Raw genomic sequence first — 26,441 nt, 5'->3', positions numbered from 1 at the left:
GCATTTTTTCTGTCCCTTTGCACAATGTTTAGAGAAACCAAAAATAAAATAAAAGGATCCTTTCACACATTTGTGGTTTTCCCCTTCATACATGCAATCTTAATTTTGCAAAATTCAGAGTGTTTTCTTCTGTTGAATTTTGTTTTCGGTTCAGTGTTGTGCGAATACTATGACAATTAAAGTTTCTTGAGGAATCCAAAAATATAAATTGTTGCATGCCTGCTTGACAGTCCACATAGATTCTGCAATGTGTTATTCTTAAATGCTGTGAACAATCAAAACGTATCTTGCTAGCTTTCTAATATCTACTTTGTGTTAAAATTTGCTAGAAGGTCAAGCAGAATACACAGAGAAATTTATTCTTATATTTCTTTTATCCAATTGTTTATTGTTTTCATTTTAAGAAGACCAAAAGGAAAACTTGTTCAGGGAATGTTCATGTTATGTATGATTTCTTTGACAGATATTTTAAATATATTTCTCCTTTCAAAAATGCACGCATGTTCGCTTTATTGGCTGTGATCTGTAAAATGCACATATTTTTTAATTTCTTTTGCTGGTTTTCCCCTGTTTTGGTTTGCTGCGGAATTTCTGTTCCTTCCCACACACTTCTGTTTGTGCACTGATTCTAAGCTTGATTTGTCATTGTTAGCCCATGTAACTCTAAATTCATCCCCAATACTTAGCCGAAAACTGATAATACATAACTTAGTATTCCACATACCATCTTGAAAGAGCCAGTGCGGGGCAGCAGCTAAGATGTTGACTGGGAGATCCAAGCAGCTGCCCATCCTTAGGCACAGAAGAGGCACTGGGTGACCTTGAGCTAGTCACTTTCTCTTAGCCCAGCCTACTTCACAGGTTTGTTGTGGGAAACAAATAAGACGATGGAGCACTATGTATACTACCTTGAGCTCCTGTACAAAAAGGATATAAATCTTATAAAGAAATAATACATGTGCTTGCAGCTCTAATTTCATTTATGCACAAATTTCCCATCTCTTGCTCTCATGCACATCATACACATCTTCCTTTCCATGTTATGGAATCCTGAAGTGTTAACATGCATTGAGACTCTCACTCCTGATTACTTTTTGCAGAACTTTCATAATACCAAGGATTTCTGGGTTTTTCTCTCTCTCCCTCTCCCTTACCATATTCTTTTGTTCTCTCAGTCCTTGATCATTAAATCTTATAAAGTCAGAGGTATACTGGAAAGAGGACATGGGGATCAACTGATTACTGAGGGTGTTGGTAGACTCCCCTTTTTTGGATGGGTTCAAGCAGAGGCTAGAGAGGGACTCTTTCATTTGGGTTCCTGCTCTGATTCTGAGGGTTTGAGACTTGATACCCTAAGAGGTACCTTCCAATTGTAACCATTTTTGTCCCAGCAATGGAGATAGTAAGGCTCACCTTTCAGTCTTTTTCATACCCCAGGATCCAGAAGTCACATTTCTCAGCCATATTAACCTCCCCATCTCTTTGCCTGTGAATTAGTGATTTACTGACAATACTTCTGGACATTCTGGACAGTCATAAAGTGTCTGTTTCAGATGTTGTCCTGCAGACAAAGGGCTCATCTTCACTGCCAGGTTGCCCTAATGCCAGTACAGGCCACCAATCACTTTGGAGGGAAGGAACGGATGATGCGGCCCTGCATTCTCTGCCCACCAGTTGTGAATGCAACCTTTAGCCACAGTTTCCTTCTCCTCTTTCAAAGTAGTGTTTTCCTGATTCAGTCAGATGAAATACTGCTGTCTTATTCAGCTAGTGCCCTTTAGTTTGTTCAAGGCAACCCCCATCAGCTAATTTGCCACTGCATACTATGTCAGAATTGCCCTCCCACCTGCAGTGCCAGTTTGGGCCTTGACATTCAACCTGCGGGTTGCTGCTATGGACCTTGTTTATTTACAAGTTTGTTTACAAGTGCAGCACTGAAACATGGATCCTCACCTCCAAATCAGATCATTGTGGGAGCAATTTATCACTTCGCTGTGCACCAGAAGCTGGAAGGAGGCACCTGAAGACCCTTCAGCTTAGCTAGGAATCAGCTGAGAGATCTTAAATAAAAAAGGTTACCAATTTAATGGTGTAGTTAGTGTTTTTTTAAAAAAACTAGTGAAATGGAGGGTTTTCTAATGAAACATCAAAATGAGCACCAGTCACAGTGGACCGTTATCCATTTTTCTGCTGCATTGGGTGGATAATAATAAAATAATTAAATGAATAAAGAGTTCTGCCAGACACGTTCCCACCCAGAGCACTGAATCCTGTGCAAGGCATGACTAAGGCATTTCAGTCCAGACAGGTTTCTGTAAACCAGCTTAGTCTGAAGCTGGCACCAGCACAGGACAGGAACAACTTAAGGGTACAGTGCAGATAAGTCCAGTGCATGAGTTGTCTGAGATGAAGCAATGGGTTAAATTTGAAGCTCTGTTCTGCCTCTTGATAAGTTATCTTGAATGCTGAATGAAATAGGAATAACCATGAGGCACAATTAAGTTGTGATGGCATCTCGCTCAAAAGAAAAGAATAAAAGAAAAGCTGTAACTTGCTATAATTTATGTGACAAGTTCCCACAAATATTGAGTATAGTCCATTTAATGGGTGAACAATTTTAAATCTCCTTGATTTCAGTGTGAGAGATTTGCACATCTGCTTAGTCTTCTATTAAAACCAACAGTATTTAATGAATTAACTAAAGGCTTATATTTAAAAGTGCTTAATTTCCTGTGCATTATGCCTAATACCATTAATATTAGTAGTATCAATTGTATGTTATTACAATTCTCTTTAGTGTTCAAAACTTTTGAAAGGGATGCGCAGCTTGGCTTGATATGCCTGCATATTGATCAACAGTCAACCAAATGCAAGAAAGGAAAAAAAAAATACTTTTCTGGAAAAAAAGCAGGGAAAAGTTTTTGTGTGTTTTTTTTAAGGATGAGAAAGTACTTAATAGGAATGAAGCAAAAGAAATCAAGCCAGCTGCTGACACAGCTGTTTCTTTTCTTGTCTAATTCAGTTCTGTATAAAGGTACCATATGCTGCTTAAAACGACGATGGGAAAGATGAAATAATTTAAGAGAATAACAAGAAAATACATGAATTGTCAGCATTCTGTCAGATTTAAAAGAATGAAACAGACAGGTGTGGTATTGACATGTTTCGCTTTGTGTTGCATTAGCAGTTTGAGTGAGAACAACTTCTTGACATGTGCTGAAGTGATGTGAGAACATTCTCTCTATTTCAGATGTTGGGGATGAAGCTGGAAGATCTGCTGGAGTCCAGCCACCAACATTATTGAGAGATAGGAGCCTTGGGTCTGCTATGAAGGACTGTCCCTACTGTGGGAAAACATTCAGGACGTCACACCACTTAAAAGTTCACTTGAGGATACACACAGGTGAGGCCTCCTCATAAAACCATGGATCTGGAACTGCCCAGAGTCGCTCTTGAGTGAGATAAGCGGTGACTAAATTTGAATAATAATAATAACAACAACAGCAACACAGAAGATGTTCTCTGGAATATGGAAGCTGAATGACTAAACTGTAGCCCAAAAGAACTACATTCATGTTCATCTTAGTACCATTTAGTAAGTGGCAGGGCTGGCCCTATCATTGGTCAGGATGAAGAAAATAGAGATGAGGGAGGCCAAAATGTTACCCCTCACTCTTTCAATCCATGGCCAGGATCATGAATTTCTTGTTGTAAAAGCTTTCAGCTTTGCAATCCAAGAATTCTCTGATGTTTTTCTTGCAGATATGCTATATCCAAGGGCCTTTCTCTGGAAGTTGGCTGCTTTACTGGCTTATGCTATAGCAAAGTGGGCAGACGCTGCTGCAGCCCTGTCATACTAGCATATGGATCCCCAGAGCAGATCATTTCTTAAGAACCCACTCCTCCATCACTGAGAGATACTTTAGTATGGTGGTTAAGGCACCAGGCTAGAAACCAGGAGACTATGAGTTCTAGTCCTGCCTCAGGCCCAAAGCCAACTGGGCAACCTTGGGCCAGTCACTCTCTCTCTAGGAAGAAGGCAAGGGATAACCACTTCTGAAAAATGCTGCTAAGAAAATTGCAGGGAGAAATTGCCGGGAGTCCAAACTGACTTGAAGGCAGAAATCTTTCCCCCATTGTTGCTGACCACTAAGCAGCTGATCAGCATGCCAGCAGTAGTGACTGGACTCCACACCCACTGCTATTTTCCTTGTCATCTTCAGCAGCATCCTCCCTAATTGCCTGCACTAAGGACTGATTGCCCCCCTTCTATGCCATTGTGCTGCAGCCAGATCACAAGACACCACTTGGGGGTGGGGTGTCTCCTTAACATGGCATATTATTTGGGCAGAAGGCACACTATCTATTAAAAGTCCTATGATGATGACTCAGTGATGGGTACAGCATGAGTTTTCTTTGACTGTTCTTGATAGATAACTTAGACAAGCAACTGTTTAGATATCAGTCTCTTCCCTGTTATTATAGATATAAGAATACTAACCTCCTTTCAAGGCACCTATTACAGGAAATACTAAGAATATTTTCACAGAGAAGAACTAAGCAAAATATTTGGGAGATCTATCTATGTTGATTTTTTTTTTTTTTAATTTAATAAGGGACAATCCTTGGTTGAAAAATGTGTTTTTCTATATGATTTTGTGCATGCACATTGCTGCATGCAGGCATTTTCTCTGACCTGGACAATAATCAAATAGATTTTAAAAAACCTAGAAGGATGTACAGTTGTCCAGGCAGAGCATCTTAGGGAGATGTGGTGAAATAGCTCAAAAGCTCCACAATTCCCTGGAGTTTCAAAAGCAAAATATTTTCTTTTACATGTCTTCTAATATTGAAGAGTTTGATTAAACTGGACAATATTTTTGCAAAAATTGAGGTTTTTTTCCCAACGTAAGTGAAAGAAAAGTACTAAACTAAAAGAAGTATATTTAATATGTTTTAAAGTACTGTAGAAAAGGCAAATATTTATTATGATTAAAAGCCAAGAAGAACTGCCTATTTTGTGTTTGATTAATAGATACACAAATGTCTTTATTATTCTTCTGTTTAGAAAATGCACGGACATAATAAAACATTCTATGTTTGAGAACAAACATGTGCAAGGAATTAAATAATTGCTAAATATAGTTGAAAGGTGCTATCAAGGAAAAAAAATTAATGGATCAGAAGCTCAGGGCTATCTGCTGCAAGTTTTAAACACTTTGGCAATTTTTTTCTCAGTTTTCTAATTTTCCACTTTTGAAATAATATTGTGTGTTCTAGAAATAGGAAGAAATAATAACACACCCAAGCATGTTAATAGCATAAAGGACATATTAGGGTACTACTTTTAAGTCAAACATTAATATCAGTGCACCAATTTTTCCCCCTAATATTGCATGCTGGGGCAAGAAAAACCTATATTCCACATATAATTCGTGGATTTAAGGTGGTTCAGAAAGGTGTGGGGATTGTAGATGAAAGACTGACAAACTGTCAGTCCTCTGTGTGAAAAGGGAAGACTTTCTGTTATGGAAAATGCACATTTAGGATCACTAGGAATAGAACTGAAAACTCAGATTGGGATCATTCAGTCTAAATGCAACTTGCCTTGGAATACTGTGAATTGTTCTGGTTATGCACCTCAGAAAGTATGGTAACAGTTAGTATGGGGGTATGTTTTCAACAAAAACAAGAAAAGAGTGAGATGGTAGGGAGGAATAAAATTATTCGAGATTCTGAAGAAATGGAATGAGGTTTTCCCTCCCCCCCTTTGTTCAAAGTACTGGAATCCAGGGTCATTCAGGGCAACTGACAGACAGAAAGTCCTCCCCCACTGCCATATTACCAAATTAGCTATGGAAGTCACTATTACAAGATGTACTCATTCCATTGCCTTGGATGGCTTTAAAAGAGTATTAGACGTGTTTATGGAGGAAAAAGCTATTGTTGACTAATTATCAAGATTACAACATACTACGCTCAGGAAGAGAGTCAGTAGATGCTTCCTCATAACAATTTGAGACAGAAGCACTGTTGCATTGATGTCCCCCTTAGGGCTTTTGTAGAGGCCATGGTAGGAAAAGAATGTGAGAGATGTATCTGGTGGGGCAGCTGCAGAGCACTGAGGAGAATGAATTAGAAAATGTAATTAGAGTACATTTAAAGTTTCATTCATATTATATATATTTCATTCAGTTTTAATATTTATGTGTAAAACAAGTACTGTTAGACTCTGCTGGCCTTTTGCAAGGCCCTGAAAACTTGGTTTTCTGCCCGGCCTGGGGCCCCAGGAGTGTGATAGAGCCAGTCTCTTGGCTTTGTTGATGGTTATTTATGAAGTTTGGCTGCTATGTTTTTTATTTTATATTATTTATTTTATTGTTTTTATATATTTGATTGTAAGCTGCCCAGAGTCACTTATGTGAGATGGGTGGCTGTATAAATCAAATAGGTAGGTAGACAGACAGACAGACAGACAGACAGACAGAGGAAGATGCTAAATGGATTCCTTACATCAATCTTTTATTTTAATTCAAGGGTCACTTTTTGTTTCTTTGTTTGCTCATATGAATGCTATGTTAGGAATGAATAAATGATGTCGAATCCAGAACACCGAACTCACAATTTGTAGAAAATACATATGGTTTCAATAGATATTGTCAAAAATAATTATTCCCTAACTCTAACTAACAAAATTATGTGGGGAAGAAAACCTGATATTCAAACCAAGATACTGAATTTACAGAAGCAGTATCTAGTTTCCAACATGTATGTAATATTTTAAATGGACAATAATATTAAAGCTGATAAAAATCCATTTCCATGAGAACCATTGTAAAATAAAAAGAATAAGAAATCAGTGGTTTCTTCCTTGGTGTTTCTTAAAACTTAACAACTCCAGCTCTTCTGTTTTATTCCTGGATTGCACCATGGGTTTGTTCTGATGTAGCTGAACCCTGGACCTTGGCAACCAAAGGAAATTTCAATAATAGGGAATATATGTAACTCAGCGTTGAACTGTTGGATTCTTGGTATTCTCTAAGCATGGTTGTTTTCCTGCAGGGGTTTTGTTACCAGGCTAGGTAACATCATCAGTGCATGGGAAAATGAAGTTTGCTGGCTGTTTAGAAGCTTGCCCTACCGGTATTGGTTGGGGCATGTTTACTTCTTTGATAGTTTCTTCCTTGATTGTTTATCTGGTTTTGCTTCCTGTTCATCTGGATGTTGGCTGCTAGGGAGGATGTGCTCTGAGCTGTCTGTTTCCTTCCTTGACTTTTGGTGTTGCACCAAAGGGTAGGACAAATCAGACATCGACATAGAGATAAACCCCATCCACAAACCATTTTAAAGGGATAACTAAACATTGCAGCACAATCAGTTATGGCCATGCCAAGAATGCCCATGACCCACCTCTGTTTCACAAGTTATGAGTAGGCTTCCAGGTGCAGTTCAAGGTAGTGATCATTACATATAAAGCCATTCATGGTATAGGGCTTGATTATCTGAAGACCATCTAACTTTCATAGTTTCTGCCCATCCCATATGATTAGGCAGAGTTGGCATGTTCCAGATCCCATCAATTAAATAGTGTCATCTGATGGGACTCAGGAAGTGGGCCTTCTCTGACATAGCACCTGACCTCTGGAACAACAACCCCCCAGAGATTCAAGCAGCTTCCTCCCTGACCTTAAAATAGACTTTGAGTTAAAGTGGGTGGCAGGCCCCTTGTGTAGTGACTGGTCTGCTGGAGGTTGTATTATTTTTCTCTGGACATTTGTTGTTGTTTTTGTACTGTTTTTGTATTGTTTTCTTTTAATATTGTATACCACCAAGAATCATAATGGAGCTAGGTGCCAGGTAACAAACAAACGAACAGTCAGAAAGAAATTCAAGTAACATAAATATATGTAATAAACAGTATAATTTCAAAATTCCAAGTATTAGAAGATAGACAGATCTCTATGACCATGATAAAAATGGCAGCACTTTTTTAAAAAAATAACAGATACTGAATTGATTAGCTACTGCTCATTCAGGATAACAATTTCTCAATTTCCTGCTCTACTCTCTATATTAAAAGCCTGGATCATATATCACTGAGTGATTAAAACCTACATTTTGATATGTTTTATTCTATATTAGTTCAGCTGATGTTTTTGATTCTGTTAAGCAGGGTTGCAAATGCCACTGGGTCAATGTTGACTCTTGGTGACTTCCTGTATAAGTCCCTGCAGTTTTCTTGGCAAAGTTTTTCAGAAGTGGTTTGCCATTGCCTCCTTCGCAGGGCTGCAAGAGAGTGACTGGTCCAAGGTCACCCAGCTGGCTTCGTGCCTAAGGTGGGATGAGAACTCACAGTCTCCCAGTTTCTAGCCTGGTACCTTCACCACTACATCAAACTGACATTCATAAGGCTATAGTCAGTAGTAATTATTGGCAAAAGCTGCTGGCTCTTTGCCTAATCCTGTTCTATAGGGTTCCTAAACTGTTGTCCTCCAGATGCTTTAGACTTCAATTTTCTACATTTTTAGCCACAATAATCCAGCAGCAATGAACCAAAGCCTCAAATGTCTACAGGACGCCAACTTGCATTTCAGTAATAGCCTTGTTCACTGCTGATTTGAACAGGAATCCAGAGTAGTTTTGTTATTCCAGACTCAAAACCATTTGATGCTTCCAACATTATGATCAGGTTATTCAAGTTGGGAGGGTATTACCAGAGCTGTTTACATAATATCATGATATGTCATGTGTCACACAAGAGCTGTGTAACACTAGCTATCTAAATAGGCTTCCTAAATGTGCTTCCAAACAAGGACACTTTTTCCCATTCTTTTCCTGTCTTCTTTCTCCCTCTCTCTTTTCTTTCTTTCTGGCCTAAGGTAGTTGCTTCACATTTGATTCACACTTGGTGTGATTCACCTGAGTTCAGATTATGATCCATGAGTTGAAAACAGATTGACAGGATTGTTCCTAATCAGAAATTACAGTCTATTCTTATGATTGGTACAGATAGATGTCATGCGCCTATGGAATACTCAATATGAAGTTGACAGAAATAAACTCAACTCATCCCTTCTCCTGGAAATTTCTACTAACAGTATGTTCAGAGGCAAGATGGACTAGATACATAATTGAAGAAAATGGCCTCCTGCTCCAGGAGGAAAAACAGTTTTGTCACTGATATTTTTTTTTTAATTCAACACTGAGCTAAAAGGATTTTTTCCCATTGCCTATCTGTTTCTCCAGATAACCCCATCCTGAATATTATACCACTTGCCTTCTCTCGATTTAATGACATCCCAAACTTTTGTTGAAAATAATTGATTGAATTTAAATTTTCTTAAAAGTTTAAAAGGTAATGTTAACAGTATAAATTTCCTACCAAACACTAAGTAGGGAAATATCCATTAGTGAAATTAACTACAGTTTCTAGGTAGCTAACAATGTGGCGTATACAGTGGGGCTAATGAACGCTGCAGTGGGTGATATTTCATTATACAAATTAATGCTCACATTTTAATGGGAAAGTCACATAATGAATCTCAGCTTCACTGACAGCAATTAGAGACACAGATTGTCCCCTTCTGGACAAGACACTGTTTAGCAATAAGCAGCTGTGTAAAAAGTCTTCAGGTTTGCAACATATATATATGCTTTGGGGGAATTGGGTGTACAGTTTATATTAATGTACTGAAGCTTTAGAGCTAAGGAGCATCCATATTTATTTCTTCCAATATTAACTACGTAAAGACATATAGAGAGACTAAATAAATATCCAAGATAGGATTTAAATTCAATTATATGGCTTTGCAGAAAAAAAAAGAAAAAGAAGAAAAGATGATGAGGAAGATTAAAACATTATTCAGCTAGTTAGAACAGAAAGTAGTATTAACTAGAATACCAGAAGCATGGAATAAGAATCCTGTATCTTTTTTTCTTTGTTTCTGGTTTGCATATTTCATGATACCAAGGGAGTAAAGAGAGTCAAAATGCAATTGGTATTTCTGACAAACAGATGAACTATGTGGGGAACATGTGCATGATCCAAAAATAATCCCACAGAACCTTTGATATTCCATTTGGTTTCAAAAGTGTGAAGTGAGTGATTAGAATGATAAAAGAAATTACTGAGTAGGAACAGGCAGAATAATGAAGTAATTAAACCATACTGCAGCTCTTTTCTGAAATACCTTCTCTTGCCATTGATAAAATAGATTATCAATATCTTATTAATTGATTGAATAGCTTTTACAAATGCACACAAAAATATTCAGTATTTGTATTAGAATATATCAAGAGACATTTACTTACTTTTCATTACCCACTGATATATTAGTAATTCTGGTTCTTGATGATAAATGATGCTCCTAGGTGTGTTCCATTTAGAGGATCCCAAGGCCATAAAGCCTTCGGAGACCACTGGCTTTTCTAGACAGAGTTAGAGAAGGCCTCTAATTAAAACTGGACAGAAGCAGTTTTACCAGTTAAATGGGTAACCTGATATCTTTTTCCTATTTTGTCCAACTTTCAGCAGCCTAGGTCAGTGGCAAAGGACTGTGGGACTTGCACTCCAAAACATCTGGAGGCTACTAGATTGCTTACCCAAACATAGGCAATTCTGAGATACATGGAAAAATGGTCAGTATAAGGCAGCCTTCCATAGACCAGAATGGGTCCTCCAGATATTCCTGGAATGTAATTCCCATGACTGCCCAGTTCAGCAGTCTTTGAAAGGTTGGACTCTGCACTTATTTACAGACCATACTGCATAGGTCACAGTTTCATAAGTTGGACAGCATTTCTCAAGTTGGTGTTCATAGTTTGATATTTAAAGAAATATGCTAAGAGGAAACTGAAGAACCATTAGTGTTGAGGTCCCCAATACAATAGCTAAGAAGGCCAGTGTGCTTACAAAACGTCAGGCTCCCTGCCCACCTGACAATACACATATTTTTAAAACAAAAGTTCAATTAAAATGAAACAGGAAACTAGCATACTCCATAGTAAAGCAAAGCACTTTCTTAGATAATAAAAATGATGGTATCTGTAATCCAGAACTTTGGAATTGTGCTCACATGCTCAGAGAAAAGACAAGACTTAATGGGCTGTATGAGAGCCAGTGTCTTGTAATGGTTAAAGGCATTGGGCTACAACTGGGAGGCCATGAGTTCTGGTCCTGCCTTAGGCACAAAGCCAGCTGGGTGATCTTGGGCCAGTCATTCTCTCTTAGCCCTAGGAAGAAGGCAAGGGGAATGATTGTCAAAAAAAAAAAAAAAAATTTCCAAGAAGAATATTTGGTCTTGTTCAGGAGTCAAGACTGACTTGTTCACACACATGCAAACACACACAGAAGGAGAAGGGGGTAGGAAACATCCTATAGGCTATTGGGTGGCAGATAGCCTTCTGATCAATTGGTGATTTACAACTGGTTTTGCCCTCCAAGTAAACCATTTTGATGACTCAGTCCCCCAGCAAGCATTTTATGAGAGTTCTCACAACATGTTTTTAATATTCCAAATCAACTCAAAGGGTTGGGGAATGATGATTTTTATAAAATGAATCTGATGTCCCAACTTTCCATCTCCTAAATTTGTATAGTGTTGATAATGTTATGTTTGACTGCAAATATAATTCCTGCAAATTTGTGGAAGTGAAAGAATTTAAAAGTTTATCACTTTGGCCAGATTATGCCCAAGAGATTTTTAACATGATGTATGCCATTGTTTGGGGTTGGGAATTCTTAACTAGGACTGTGACATGCATTTGGAACTAGTTTGCTCCAAACACTAGAATAATACTGAAGAGTAGTGTTTATTCTGGTTTGGTCTTGTTTGAGTCTACATACATATATTCTTTTTCTCATCTTATTGCATGATATAATGACACCTTTTAAGATACAGTTAAGCCATAGAAAAATAGTACAGTACTTTTGTATGTATTGTTAACTATTGAATATTTGGGATATAAATCCTTAGCAGGAAATCTTAATCTATTTTTGACTCATTTTAGTTCTGCATTCACAAATATTTTCTATCCCTATTCCACATTAATGTACATTTTGGACTGGAGATGGTTTTGCATCTGCACGGTGAACGATATTCAAATTTTATTCAATTAAAATTTACCATACAGCTCACATTTTTCTAAGTGTCTAGTATGCTTTTAAGCTAACAACTACAACAAAATTCAGAAGGACATTTGTCCAGATGGACTAACTATTAGCCATTCACGAATACTCATAAAAACAGTACAATGAAATAACAGAAAGAAGCAATTGAGTCACAATATTTTATTTATCTATCTATCTATCCATCCATCCATCCATCCACTATTTGAAAGATTTCATTTTTAGAGATGACTTGGCACAAAGTAAAATCTCAGAGGCACTTTTGTTTCTTCACAAGTAAATTGTGAAGTCCTAGTGTGGTTCAAATGTTGAACTTCCTGCCACATCTTGTTACCACTCTTTCCTGAAACAACTTAGGATGTCTTGATTTTTGTGTTTTAAGAAAGATATATTTAAGCTGTGTCTATTTCCAACATGGTACCCACTAGATGTGCTGGGACAAGAGCTCCCTGATTTCTGCTGAATACTGCCTTACTACCTAGGAACTCTGGGAGCTGCAGTTCCAACATACCTGGAGGCCATGATTGGAGGAGATGGATACATTTGAACAAGAATATTGCCTCCATAGAATTGTTTTTAACATATAAGTCAATTCCAAGCTCAGTTATGTCATTTATTATTTATTTATTTTATTTTTTGTTGACATGGGGACAGGGGAGAGAAATAGAAAACAAGGAAATAATTTCAGGATACACAGTTCACAGATGGCTTGTCTTAGTGTTTAAATCATCTCAGAGAGGGAAAATGTCCTTGTTATTTAGATTGTTCAGAGAAATAATTGCTGTTATTGACAGAACACCATTAAAAGAACCTCCTAAGATTGTCAGACTGCTGTCTGTTTCAATGACAAGCCAGGTCAGCGCTCCTATACATTTACATTCCTGTTTATTTACCCAGATTTTCTTTTTGGGGGGGTGTAAGTGTGAATGCCTGTAAATATTTTACATATGTGCTATAGGAAACCTAAATTTCCTTTAAATCAAAATCAAAGACCCATATAAGTTTTGCATCGAAATGGAAATATATAATCCAAAAATATCATATATATTTAGAATTCACTTTAAGCCAACCCGTACTCTTTTGAAGAGGTCTTATTAGAGGTAAATTATACATTTTACCACTAGAGCAATAGAGGAACCATTAGTGCAAATTTAAAGCACTGCAAAAACCAGTAGATATTATTAATTTCAGAGAAACAAAATCTATTTTGTACCTTTTTATTACTCCTTTTCTCTTTAATTTTTATTGACTACCTTTTATCTTAACTATATGTTCTTAGCACGATGCAGTTGCAATGCACTAAAATCGTATTAATATTTTATAGAAAACATATTTATAGTTCTTTATTTGGAAACAATGCAGCAGGTCTGCAGATCCTTGAATCCTTCTGGAATGGTGCCCTCCAAATAATGATAAATTACTTGTGCAGAATGCCATTTGCTAATTATATCCATGATTTACTGCAGAGCAAGACTTAAATCATTCATTTCAGTCTTGCGTAACAGTGCCATAAAATTTTTAGGTTTAAAAATGGTTTCCATGTGTATAATTTAAACAAATTTTAGTGCTATTGTATACAGAAAAATATTGTAGTCATCCATTTGTTATACACTTTGTCTCTCCCTCCTCCCCACCCACTGCCCTCTGCTTGTACTTTTAATGATCACTGTGTGGAATGGTGTTGCTTCATTTTCATAATCATAGCTTCTAATTCTACAGCAGTTTTAGCATATTAGGTTAACGAAGAGATAGTTGATTGTGTGCTTATAGTGCGTCAACCTTGTAGAAAGCTATTTAAAGAAAAAAAATCCTTAAAATATTCATTTAATTTGAAAGAAAAAATTACCTTAGGAAAAAAATAGATCATGGTGGTCATATGGGACTATTGTTGTTGTAGAATGTAGAGTTCTTTTCTTCTGTTTTTTTCTCCAGTAAATTTGCCTTTTCATAACTGCAGGTGAGAAACCTTACAAATGTCCCCACTGTGATTATGCTGGTACCCAATCTGCATCGCTGAAATATCACTTGGAACGACACCACCGGGAGCGACAGAATGGTGCTGGATCACTCTCTGGACAGTCTCAAAGTCAAGAACACAAAGAAGAAACATCAAGTAAAGGATCAATGTTTGTTAGACCTGAAGTACTGAGAGGAGCTTTCAAGGGTCTTCCTGGCATAGATTTCCGAACTGGGATGGGATCTCAACAGTGGTCACCAGGAATGCTTTCTTCAGATCATCCAGGTCATTCAATTGGCATCCCCTCTGAAGTTTCTTCAGATAATATGAAGGGTTCTGACACGCCTTCCAAAGGGACACGTTTTTCTGACCTAGGCCGAGCATATCATAGCATGGTTGGAAATGGAGTGAACTTCCAAGGGTCTCTGCAAGCTTTTATGGACAGCTTTGTCCTCAGTTCCTTAAAGAAAGAAAAAGAAAAGAAGGATAAAGTCCTGTCCGATTGCCTTCCTACAAAACTTTTGGGTTCAGAGACAAGTGAGGAAAAGGTGTCCAGTAAGCAGAGAAAAGCAGAAAAATCACAGTATGAACCTCTTGACCTTTCTGTAAGGCCAGATGCAGGCAGTCTTCCAGGTTCATCAATTACTGTTCAAGACAATATTGCTTGGCATGGCTGTTTGTTTTGTTCATTCACAACATCATCTATGGAATTAATGGCTCTTCATCTTCAAGCCAATCATTTAGGCAAAGCAAAACGTAAAGATGGTGTTTTAGGATCAATTAGAAATGGTAAAGACCAACCTAGAGAGGCTGTTGCCTCAACAAATAAAGCCAACCTACTGTCATCTTCTCTACAGTCCAATAAAGATTCAGCAGTTTCCAATCTGATAGGTCAAATGGATGCGGCTTCTGAAAGAATGGCCCAGGGATCCAAGGATTCACCTGGAGAACAAAAGAATACCACTTGGCCTGGTCACATGGACTCCACTTTTTATAATTTTGCAGCTGACTTCTATAAGCAATTTGGTGTTTACTCTGGAGTTGGTGGAGCACATAATTCTTGTACCACTACTGAAGTGGACCTCAAAACACAGTCTGAAGATGATTCACCCATGCTGCTTTCTGACCCTGTAAATAAAAGTGCTACTGATGACCTGTCAGACATTGCATCATCTGAAGATATGGAATCTTCTAAGGAAGAAACCATTGATGAGGAAGACATTGAAACCGAATCTGACCTTATGAACAAACCCTTGCCCAGTCTAAACAAAGATAGCAGTGACAGAGGAGACAGCATACAAAGCTCTGTTGCCTCCAAAAATTCACAAGGACTCATTTCACCCTTGCCACCTTCTGAAAAGCAGTGGCACACTTCGAATCTGCTTTCCCCACATGAAGCTGCACAAGTAGTAATGAAACCTGAACAAACGTCAAGCCCACAGGTCCTGGAGAAGCAAGTAAACATGCTGTCGGTCCTAAGAGCCTACAGCTCTGATGGCTTAGCAGCCTTTAATGGACTCAGTAGTAGCACAGGAAGTAGTGGATATATCAAGAGACCTGACTTGTGTGGTAAGTTTTAGAATCCTTCTTTCAGACCATTTCAGAAAAAAAAACATACAAAATTACTAAGTATGTTAATGATATTTGTTAGAACATTTGGCTTCCAAAAATGTCTAAAACTATGGGATAAATGTCTTCTTTGATATAGAGCATGGACCTCTATTGACCATAAATGGTGCTTCTGTGCAAGAGTGTGGCCTTCTGATGTGGTCCAGGCCATTAAAAAAAATTACATTCATGTAGTATTAAATTAGATTAGCAGTTATATAAGAGGATTGTATTTATAATATGTGATTGGGACATTTGCTGCTCCAATGTTTTATCATTCTGATTTTGTTTTATTTTTTTAAACTGATGTGGTAACTTGCAAACTTTTCAGCATTTGAATTGAGGAAAAGACACTGGACACTTTGTTAAGCCTTAGCCAAACTTGCTTTTTCAAATTTCTTTATGTTATATAAGGGTGTAACACTCAAATAAAAATCCAGTGAGCTATTTCAATATGTAGTTATATTTTTATAGGGAAATTTTGGAAGTACTCATCAGACAGTAATCTTTCATTATTTTCAAAAACTAAACAACTTACCATTTCAGTTTTCTTATTGGAAATAATGTGATCATCAAATAATATAATGAATATGATAGACACAGATATTAAAATGTAAAAATCCAAAATCATTATTATTCTTGAGTATATTTATATAGTTACTATTTTGCAGTAAAGTATGATTTTTGGAGTCACTGAATGGCAGGGTATTTTTTCTAGATTGTCTGAATATATGGGGCTGTCAAATTGTCTAGCCTGTATGAAGAAGTTCAACAAGTGACATACACTATTGCCATGCAGTTTTGCCATGGTAGATTTTGATTGTGGGCAGATTTGGAAGTCAGGGATGGTTAAGAGCCACCACTTGGGGATTCCAACATCCAGGAAGAAATTTAACACCCTTTTTATTCATCACATATTTTAGTTAAGAGTTCTTTCCTTTGATCTCCCATATGACCCATCAACAAAGAAATTGGCTCATAGTCCTTCTGGAACCCCTTCTGATGCAAAATGACACAAACACGGGGATCTGAGGGTTGTGTAAATCCATCTTTTAATATCTACTTTACAGTTTTCAAGAACAGAAAGAGCTGCAAAAAGCATGAGTTGAAACATTGCAGGGAAGGAAATGTAAACATTCCAATTGTCCCAGTGAATGGCATATGATGGCATTGTCACCCAAAAGCAAGTGACAATCTGATGTTCCAACTTCAGCTTGGAGACAGGTGGGGAGTATATAAATACGCATTCATGATTTTGTTAGATGGATTTTACTCCTATAATGGAAGGAATATTTCAAAGACATGCTGCACATGCATTGAAATGCTTCAGTTTGTGAGATCCGAGGTAAATTCTGATAGCACAGCATCAAGAAGAATCAATCTTAGTAAAGCAAAAGCACATAGTCTGAGTTCATCTAATGAGTCGGGACATGTAAAACAAGAGTAAGCAGCTTACAGATATCATGGGTAGTTGGAGAGACAGCTATGACGTACCTCTCAAGTTTGCATTTCACAAATCCAGGCCACTCAGACTGCACAGCTCAAAAATATATCAGGATGTTTATTCCAAAAATGTGACACCATTGATCTCCTAAATTGGAACTTATTCCATCAAGGAAGAGGTCTCTGTGGTAGAAGTAAAACATTGAATTAGAATAATGTAGGAGAACGTTTCATAGTGGTTCCCCCTCTCTGATTCTTTATTTTCTACTTAGAAGAATAAATAGATGAAGTGAGGCATCAGAATGAGTCCTTTGCTATTTATCTGGCAAACCATCTGAAGGATGTTTTCAAATTCACCCACGAGTATTATTTTTGATCTAAAAAGAGAGGAAAAAAAGTTCATCTTCTGGATTCTTGACATTGAAGGCATCAGGTCATAGACATATATAGTTTCAAGAATTAGCTGAAGCTACACATTGCTTGGATTTATAACGTGTTACATTGTGTGAGAGAGAACTCAGAACTGATCGTGTTTGCCATTCTAAGCCCAGTAGCCATAACTATGCAGAGCAAAGAATATTTTCCAAGTTCGTTTTTAAAAAAAGGAGAAAAAGCCCACTGTGGGATTTCTGACAGTTTGAAAAATATTGACAGCTGTTAATGTTATGCAAATTAAAAGTCCCACTTTCTCTCCTTTTAATAGCAATTCTGCTTCATAATTCTAAAAAGGGGACTGCCCAAACAAACTAAAATTTGAACTTCCCGAGTTGCTAATTTCAGGGCAGGACTGTATTCAAAGTTTAACCTTACCTTCTGTTTAAGTGTTATATCGTTCCCCCACCTCCTCCCCCTCCTCCCCCCCCATATATTTCTCAGCTACTATTTGAACAGGGTTATCATTTGGCCTGATTTTAGAGAAGCAGATTGATGGCATTTCCTGATAGAATCCAGAAAACATTTACCGATTGGTGTTTGACAGTGTTTAGCGTTTCAAATGGATGCTTCCTCAAAGGATAGCTGTAAACAACAGTAATAATGGATGAATGTTCAACTGGTACTCATACAAAACATGTTATTAGATTTACTGCTAAGGTATCATTTAAATGTAAACCAACCTGGGTCAGGGGTGGGAGGCAGAAGAGAGGATAAAGGAAGAATTACTGTTGCTTCACTTGCTGAGTTGAATTTAGAAGGTTTGAACAAGCAGATCTCTTGGAAACGGCTAATGGAAGACTAATGTCAGATATCACTAGACTGAGCAAACCTTTTCATGCACATCCTTTTCAGCCCAATTCAGACAGGTTTTTGGCCAATGGGATGCTAATGTAATCCTTATTGCCTTTCTTTCTGACTAACATAGATCCAACTGTTTTCAAATATAGTACAGGCAAAACTCAAAACCACTTCACAGTTCAGAAGATTGATTGTGGGTATTCATCATGTGTTTTTCTTGGTATATATGTGCTGCTGAGAAGCGAATAGTCCACAGATTCCTACCATATGTAGACTCACAGCACCCAAGGCAAAAAGAATGGGCATGTTTCTTACCCATTACAATAAAGATCTGCCACCTTTTCACAACTGACTTTTGAAGAATTATCAGTTGGCTTGGATACTTGCTAGATGGAAAAGGCAGGGTATACATTGGATAAATTAAAAAAAGAGAAATAAATGCTCAAAGAAGGTAGCAAAAACATGCAAAGCATGATCTCTGGAATTTTTTCCAACCCTTTAATAGCAGCTCCATTCTGGGTCAGATAACCACAAAGGGAGGGCGAAGGAGTCACTGCTCATAAGAGCCACCCAGCTGCCTTTTCCACAGGGAAGCATTGGGAAAATCTTTTCCTGGATTTTTTTTTTTTTTTTACTTTGCCCATTTTGAAATCAATCTTTCTTGTGAACAACCTCTCTCTCCACACCAAATTTGGTCCAGTTTTGTTATGTTTCTGTAGAGTTATTCTACTGATGGATAGACAGAAGGACAGATAGCCCCTTTACATAATTTCTTTCCAACATTCTGTTGGGTTGGGAAAAAAAAATAAAAAGATAGAGGGCTAGGATAAAAATTAATTAAATTGCTTTAATTAAATTTACCTCTAAATTTAGTTCAAATTAACTATAGTCAATATGGTTAATGATTTCCTTTCGGTAATATCATAAATACAATTTGATAACAATTTTTGGGGTTTGGGGCTTGTCCCCAGTACTTTGTGGGGGTCACACAATAATTTGGAACCTCAAGTTGTGCAATAGAGTGCTCATTAAACAAAGTCTGCATAATGTTTCTGTTCATTACTATATGGTGAAATAAAATGTTCCTAATAGTGCAAAGCTAGCTTAGGAAACTCAGCTCATGTAACAGGGGGAATTCATTTTTTTAGTTGGGATAACAACTGGGAGGACTTCTTGCATTCATTTCACTTTGTTTTTCAAATTATATGTTACTCTCATTGGCTCTATGAGTCTTAAACCTGAATGTTTCGTTTTAATATGTGAATGCGGTGGCGGGACAATCAGTTAGAATGCTATCTTTATTAATACTCTCCATATGTGAAATAGGCTCACCCCTCAATCAGATCTTCCTGGCTCCGAGCTCAGAAAACCGGTTACTAGTTCACATGACAGTCAGTTGCTCTCCTGCTTTCAGCATCCAAGTTTTATCTGTACATTTTGGGAGACTATAATCGTATCATATGTTTGTTTGTACCATGGGCATTAGCAGCAAGCTCAGATCGATAGCATTGTTAAGAACGATGGGTTTTATTCCAGAGTCTTTCAGTAAACTAGCTATGCTTTAGGGTTGATTCATATATTACTTTGTAAAAGAGCAGTTGACCCTGACTTGTTCCCCTCCCTGCCCCCCCCCCCCGCCAACTCCTGTCTTGCTTTATTTCAAATCAGCATCATACATCAGGCTCATTTGTGACACAAGCTGTCTATGCTTTCATTTAAATATGCTTCACTTACATAAATTGTTGAAGTAGCCAGCAACAGTTTGGAATCAATTTAGTGTGATAACTTTTTTTTTTTTTTTTTGCATTTCATGAAAATAACATAAAGCAAAGTACAAGAGTTTATTTTGAGTTGGTGATAGCTAGATCACTGTAGGATTTCCATCCATCCTGAAAATCACATTAGCATATAATGCTTTTATTGACCCCAAACTGGCTATAAGGAATGCATCAGTTGCTTAGTCCAAGGATGCTTTATGATAAGCTAAATGGTATGTGTGTGTGTGCATGTATTTGTGTGCAAAGATTTGAGAGGCAATAGATTGTAAACCACTATATGCTTCAGTTTATGATGTTTAGTAGAACCACCTCTTCAAAGCATTATTAAATAATTAACAGGAACACAGAGAGAACATAGCTAATTTGAGTAGCTGTGTTCTCTGTCTTTTGCTTGCTATGCAACCCCTCCCAGTATCTGCAAATGTCACACAAATATCTGGAAGAAATGGGACTCTGTATGTACAGCTCTGTGCATGGAAGCTTCTGTTAAATTAAGAATCCTTCACATTTAGGAATCCTTTTGTTTGGAATCTTCTGGATACCCAAATATCCTAGGAAAAAGTGTGTGACCTAGGTTATTTGGCATTGGGGCAGATCTACTTCGTGCATCTGTTTCACACCCCTCATTCCTCCCCCATAACTTCCTGGTGATTCTGCCTTAGTTAGGGAGCTCAGTTCAGTTCAACTTTATCACAACAGAATAGCAGTATTAGCCATCCTTAAACACATTGTAAAATTAAATCACTGAATGCTTATAAAGCACTTATAATGGTTTTGGAAAAAGAGAGGTATACAAATATCAGATGCTATTTCATTGTTTGACAGAGAACTGTGTTCTATATCCATTTTGCTTTTTCAAGGCCTTTGGTTGTTTGATGTTTCTTTAACCACTACTACAAAATAAGGCTTAAATAAGAAAATTAAAGGTTTTGATCTTCCTTAAACGTTTTGATTTAATACTGCAATTATAAAATTAAACCTTTTTTAGGGTACATTGTGTTGCTGAAAAATAGACACACTTTTACAAGAACATAGACTGCTATTGAATTGTTCTCTTCAAAAGTCATTTGGATTGGTGGATAATGCCATTAACATTATTTTGCCACTATGTGGCACCAACATAAATTTAGTTATACCTACGTAGAGTCAAGAATTCCCTGTTGCCATTCTGTACTTATTTTAGAGAGACAATCAAGTTCTGGTCTACATTTTGAACTGCTGTATTTACCAAACTTTCAGTGACAGTTGGTGCTAATTGCAAAATAACGTATAATTTTCTGAATTAGTCATTGATGCTCATTTCTAAGTTTCTTCAGGTCTACTTTGTTCCATTTAGTGTTTCTCTATTTTTTGGAACCATAGTTTGATTCCTAAAAATATCCGGATATAATTTGACTGGAACTGTGTCTTTCTTACTAATAGAATAGTTAATAATTTGTTTTAGGGGAGATTTGGCTTACATGATAATTTTGTTGTTTTACTAGATATTATTGGTCATTTTTCCCGGATAGCACTCTTATCACATCAAGAAGGTGTATTTAACAGAACATTGTATATTTCATACAATATCTACTGTTTATTCTTACTTTAATTAATATTATGAATTGGCATGCAAAACTATGTTTGAAAGGAAGGGAGGATATGCCTCTAAAGATTTTCTCTTCATGGATCTATTTCACAGCACTTGGCATAGACTAACATTAACTAAATAGATCCTTTATTTCCTTGAGAACTAGCCATATACATCTTATTGTACATTATAGGTTTTGCTTAGAAAGGGTACATATATAATGTTAGTAGACGTGCACCAAAAACTGAATGCTGTACAGTAGATATGGATACCCAACTCATTATAGACTAAAGCTTTTAAGAGATGTCCCTGAGACATCCCTGAGGCTGTTCTGCATGTAGAAATTTGTGCAGATAAAATCACAATCTGCTTCTATCACCTAGTGATGTCTTTTGACCAACTTCCCAAACCTGACTAATCAATCTGTCTTTTTAGGCATTTAGAGTGTAGCTGATGTTTTTGTCTGTTGCATCTTTTTCCTTCTGATTCTTAAGTGTCTCCTAATCTTTATTCACAGGATCCCACTGTTTCAGAAAGTAAATTTTGTGTGCAGGGGCATACAGATTTTCATGTTAAATTTAAGCTACAAGAAGAATTAGTAAAGGACTATTGAACGAACTTGTATTATTTCAGATTTTAGTACACACTCTAGGGAGAGGGCCCAATTCAATAAAATCCATACTCTTACTACTGAATAAGATATCATGCTTAAACTGCCCTCCAACCAATTTATTTCAAGAATATTTAACATTATTTTTTTTTTAAAAATCACAACAACAATGGCAAGCATAGACCAAAAAAAACCAACAATTTTTTTCCCCAAGAGATTTGTGCCTTCAGCATGCATATCTCCAGGCAGGCACATTTGTGTTCCAAGTGTCACTCTCAGTGTGTAATGCTGGATAAAAGTTCCCCTGGGGGGACACACATGTATGATCTATCACTTTCAAATGTACATACACACTCATAAATACATTTGCCACTGGCACCCTTATTTTTGCAGAATTATTCACCATTGGGAGAGATTTGGATTACACCATTGACCTCTTAGCCATCTCCTTCAGGTTCTCATTCTGATGCAAGTTTCTTTGTTCTTAATGAAGTTGCTCCTCATGTTTGTCTATGTTAACGGAGATCAAAAGTTGGCCCCAAGTCCTGGGCCTTCAGCTGCTGTTGTGGATAATGCATTGCTATTTGCGTGGCAATATCCAACCAAACTCATATGGCCTTGCTCCTTTTTTAATTAAGTCGAATGCCAGCAACCCGATGAAGTTTGCACTCCTGGATAAAAGGGCCGGTCTGTGTCTAGCACAGTATTTGCCAAATGGTTCGCTAGTCATTTCAGTACAAACAAATGGATGGTGTCAGTAAGTCTGCAAACACTGTTGACATTTAGCCTTGTTTATGTTACTTTCCTTTTGCTGCACATTTTTGGCTCAAAAAGCTACTGTTGGAATCAACAGTGACTTCCTAGCAGAGGAGCCAAGCTCTTCTGCCTTTCACCCTGGGATCACTTGCAATATTAAGAGTGGGGGGTTTGACTTCACCATTCTTAACATTAAATATATTTTTGGCTATCTCAAGTTAGAATGAAATGAGTCTTCCGATTTCTAACAAGACAGATACCAAGGTTAGAATGTTTGGTTACTGTCAGATGCTCCCCTACGCTTTCCAGTTCTGAACTGGGAAGTTCACTGGAAAATCCAGCAATTTTTTATCCTAGTTTCCAGAGACAGATATGCATCTTTGATACAAAATAGGCAACACTTACCTTTTCAGCACTCTGTAGATATTCAGAATGAGAGCAGGGGACAAGAAGTGAAAATCAGCTTCCATCCCATCGTAGTGTAAATGTAGGATCTCGTGTGTTTAAATAATTTGAAATGCAGAAAAAGAAACAATAGCAATTTCAGATTAATTAAATAGATGATCCAATATTGTACTAAACGATGGTGTTTCGATCAAAACAATCTTTCTGCACTTCCACAGCACTCATCCAGTGACAGTCTCTGTGCCTTTCTCTTTCAAGCACATTCAAGCTGTAGTTGCTTCTAGAAACAGCTGTAATAGCTTTTTTGCATCTGGTTCTACACACAGACAAACAGGTTCTAGGATTCCTTTACATACCACTCAGTATTGAGACCACACTCCAACACAGACGTAGATAAAAAATATAGAGTGGAGTAGGTTTAATCTGGCTTCTTGGGCAATTATTATGGCCAAAATATTCAATGTCTTAAGATTATGAACACAAGTATCTATGTGTAATTCAAATTGCAGCTATAAGATATGTTAATTAAACTATAGTTTTGGAAGAAAGAAATGTTTAAGTTAAAGGAAATTGTATTTCAAGCAATTCAACAACAATAATTTGTTTTTAACATTCTGGATTATTCTGCTATATTCTTTTAAACCAGGATCAGGGCCAATTGTTCAAAATATGCGACATCTGAAATCTCTAATCCAAGTGTACCAAAAACGGAGAAACGTTAGACTTTGATCTAATTCATTGTTCTTTTAATTGCAATACAACTATAAGTATTTACAGTACTGTATTCAAACCATGGTTTTATATAACTTAAATTGTTATCATACTAAACCACAATAGCATAAAGGTGTAGGCTGTAATCTGTCAGAGAACTACTCATGTGTAATTCTTATTGAAATCAGTACGATTTACAGATGTGTGGAGTGAGACTGGAACTGTGGACATAAAAGATTATAAAACAGTCCTATGTCATTGTTTTAATCTGAATTTTTATGTCATATAGAGACCCCAATCACTTTTTTAAAAAAAATAAGAACAGCTATTTTGGATTTCCTTTTATTCTTGTAAAAATGTGTAATCTTGTTGCATTTCTGAATTGCTGCTTTTTTTTCCTTCTTGTTCCTAAATTATCATGTCACTTGGCACAAGTGTAATTATACCTGTTGCTCTGTTAACTCTTTAAATCAAAGAGGAATTTCTATATATTTGTCAGTAGGAATTATAATGTGTGTTCACTATAACATGTAATTGCAGCAATACAAAATGAAAGGCTTTGTATATGTTCTGTAATGTAGGCATATGAGTCTAGAGTATGGATTTCCATACAAGTGAAAGTTTCCTTCCTTTTTAAAAGGTTATTTATTGTCATTTCTACTTCAGTTTGAACTAGTTTCAAATTTTGTAATACTTTAGGAGGGGGGAAATGATTGTAGTTATCTTTTTTCATATTCTTTTGAGAAATGCTTCCAGTTTAATATGTTGAGTACTGGATTATTTTTTCCCTTCGTCAAGAAATGACAGTGAAATTCAATGAATAACACACTGACGACCACAGTTTAAAACCTGTGATTGAAGTGAAATGTGTAAACTTCTGCTGGGTTATCATGTGCTTTGAAATAGAGTATTGTTGGAAGTAATTAGAAAATATATTAAGGTTTCTTGGTAATGAAGGCATGTAAGTTTTAATAATTGTTGCTTTCTGAATAAGTGTCACACTTTATCTTTAAATGTATATGGAGTTCCAAGTTAGGTCATTTCTGAATGGAATGTAAAACAATACTAAAAACAATGCTTCAATAACTTATCTTGGTGTTGCTAATAAAATTAAAAAGCTGTTAAACATTAGTATAGTTTGGACTCATTTTGTTAATTCACTCAACAGCAGAACTGCCAGGAAGCTGAAAGACAAAATCCAGCTTGAAGTGTTTTTTTCTTTTTCTTTTCTCTTTTTTTAAACAGAAAACTCAGCAGAGCAACTGGTTGGGTTCCCCCCCCCCCAAAAAAAATACCTTGTGTAAAAAGCCCCAACCCTTCTTTTCCTTTCCTTCTTTCCTTTCCTTCTTTCCTTCTTTCTCCCCCACCACTTAATAATTGGTGGAGGAAGCATATGTTTAAGTGGGTCTGAGAAAATGCCTCAGAGATGAATTCTACCTTTACGGCTGCACACCAAGAATAACTGAGCAGGACTTGAGAATGATGAAGATTTACATTATGCCAGATAAAGGGGGAGGCAAGCAAAGCAATTCTGCCTTTTCCCACCTGTCTCTTTCCAGACTTGTCCCATTCTCTTCTCTTGTGTGACATATTTACAGTTTTTTTCCTCACTGTAGCAGGAGGCACAGGGCAGGCAGACAGAAGGCAGAAGTCACTGCAGATTCCCCATTTCCTGCTTCATAGGAAATTTTAAGGGCATCGTGTCAAATTTTCAGGTTTAAACTTGGCAATCCTAGAAGAACTTAATGGTGGTGGAGATATGAGCCATACTGAATGCCCATCAAGACAATACTCTTGATACTGACAGGAACTACTGTAGGGATACTGTAGTTCCCGTCAGTATCAAGAGTATTGTCTTGATGGGCATTCAGTATGGCTCATATCTCCACCACCATTAAGTTCTTCTAGGATTGCCAAGTTTAAACCTGAAAATTTGACACGATGCTAGAAGAATTTATCCTATACCTCCTATCAGCTTGAGAACTTTTTTCAGTTGCTTATCTCCTAAATATATGTTTCTATTCTTCATTCTCCCCTTCAATATCTTACTTAATGTTGTCAGTTTTGAATAACATATTGTAGCTTTTTTGTTTTGTTTTGTTTATACCATCCAAACACCATGAGTCAGGACCTGACATTTAAGTGTTCTGTGTCATACTGAGAAAAATCTGTAGTTCACCAGTTGAACAATTATATTATTTTGGAATGCTTGGGAATAATACAGCATTTGTGAGATAACTAAC

The 26,441-nt window shown here is 36.9% G+C and overlaps 1 protein-coding gene across 9 annotated transcripts in view; it reads left to right on the top strand.

Moving 5' to 3' along the window:
- The window catches only part of ZNF536 (zinc finger protein 536), a 400,005-nt gene that overhangs the window by 243,093 nt on the left and 130,471 nt on the right, over positions 1-26,441 (top strand). For all 9 annotated transcript variants that reach the window (XM_088136082.1, XM_088136083.1, XM_088136087.1 and 6 more), the window contains 2 exons: positions 3,251-3,403; positions 14,085-15,653. In XM_088136082.1, coding sequence (XP_087992208.1) covers positions 3,251-3,403; positions 14,085-15,653 — 1,722 coding nt within the window. The remainder of the gene's footprint in view (positions 1-3,250; positions 3,404-14,084; positions 15,654-26,441) is intronic.

The sequence above is a fragment of the Python bivittatus genome, unplaced genomic scaffold, assembly GCF_059951505.1.
Source record: "Python bivittatus isolate LINGU-HERP-01145 unplaced genomic scaffold, Pbiv_v1 ctg000190_np1212, whole genome shotgun sequence".
In the NCBI taxonomy this organism is placed as follows: domain Eukaryota; kingdom Metazoa; phylum Chordata; class Lepidosauria; order Squamata; family Pythonidae; genus Python; species Python bivittatus.
The sequence above is the reverse complement of the archived record's forward strand: the minus strand, read 5'-3'. Positions and strand labels throughout refer to the sequence as shown.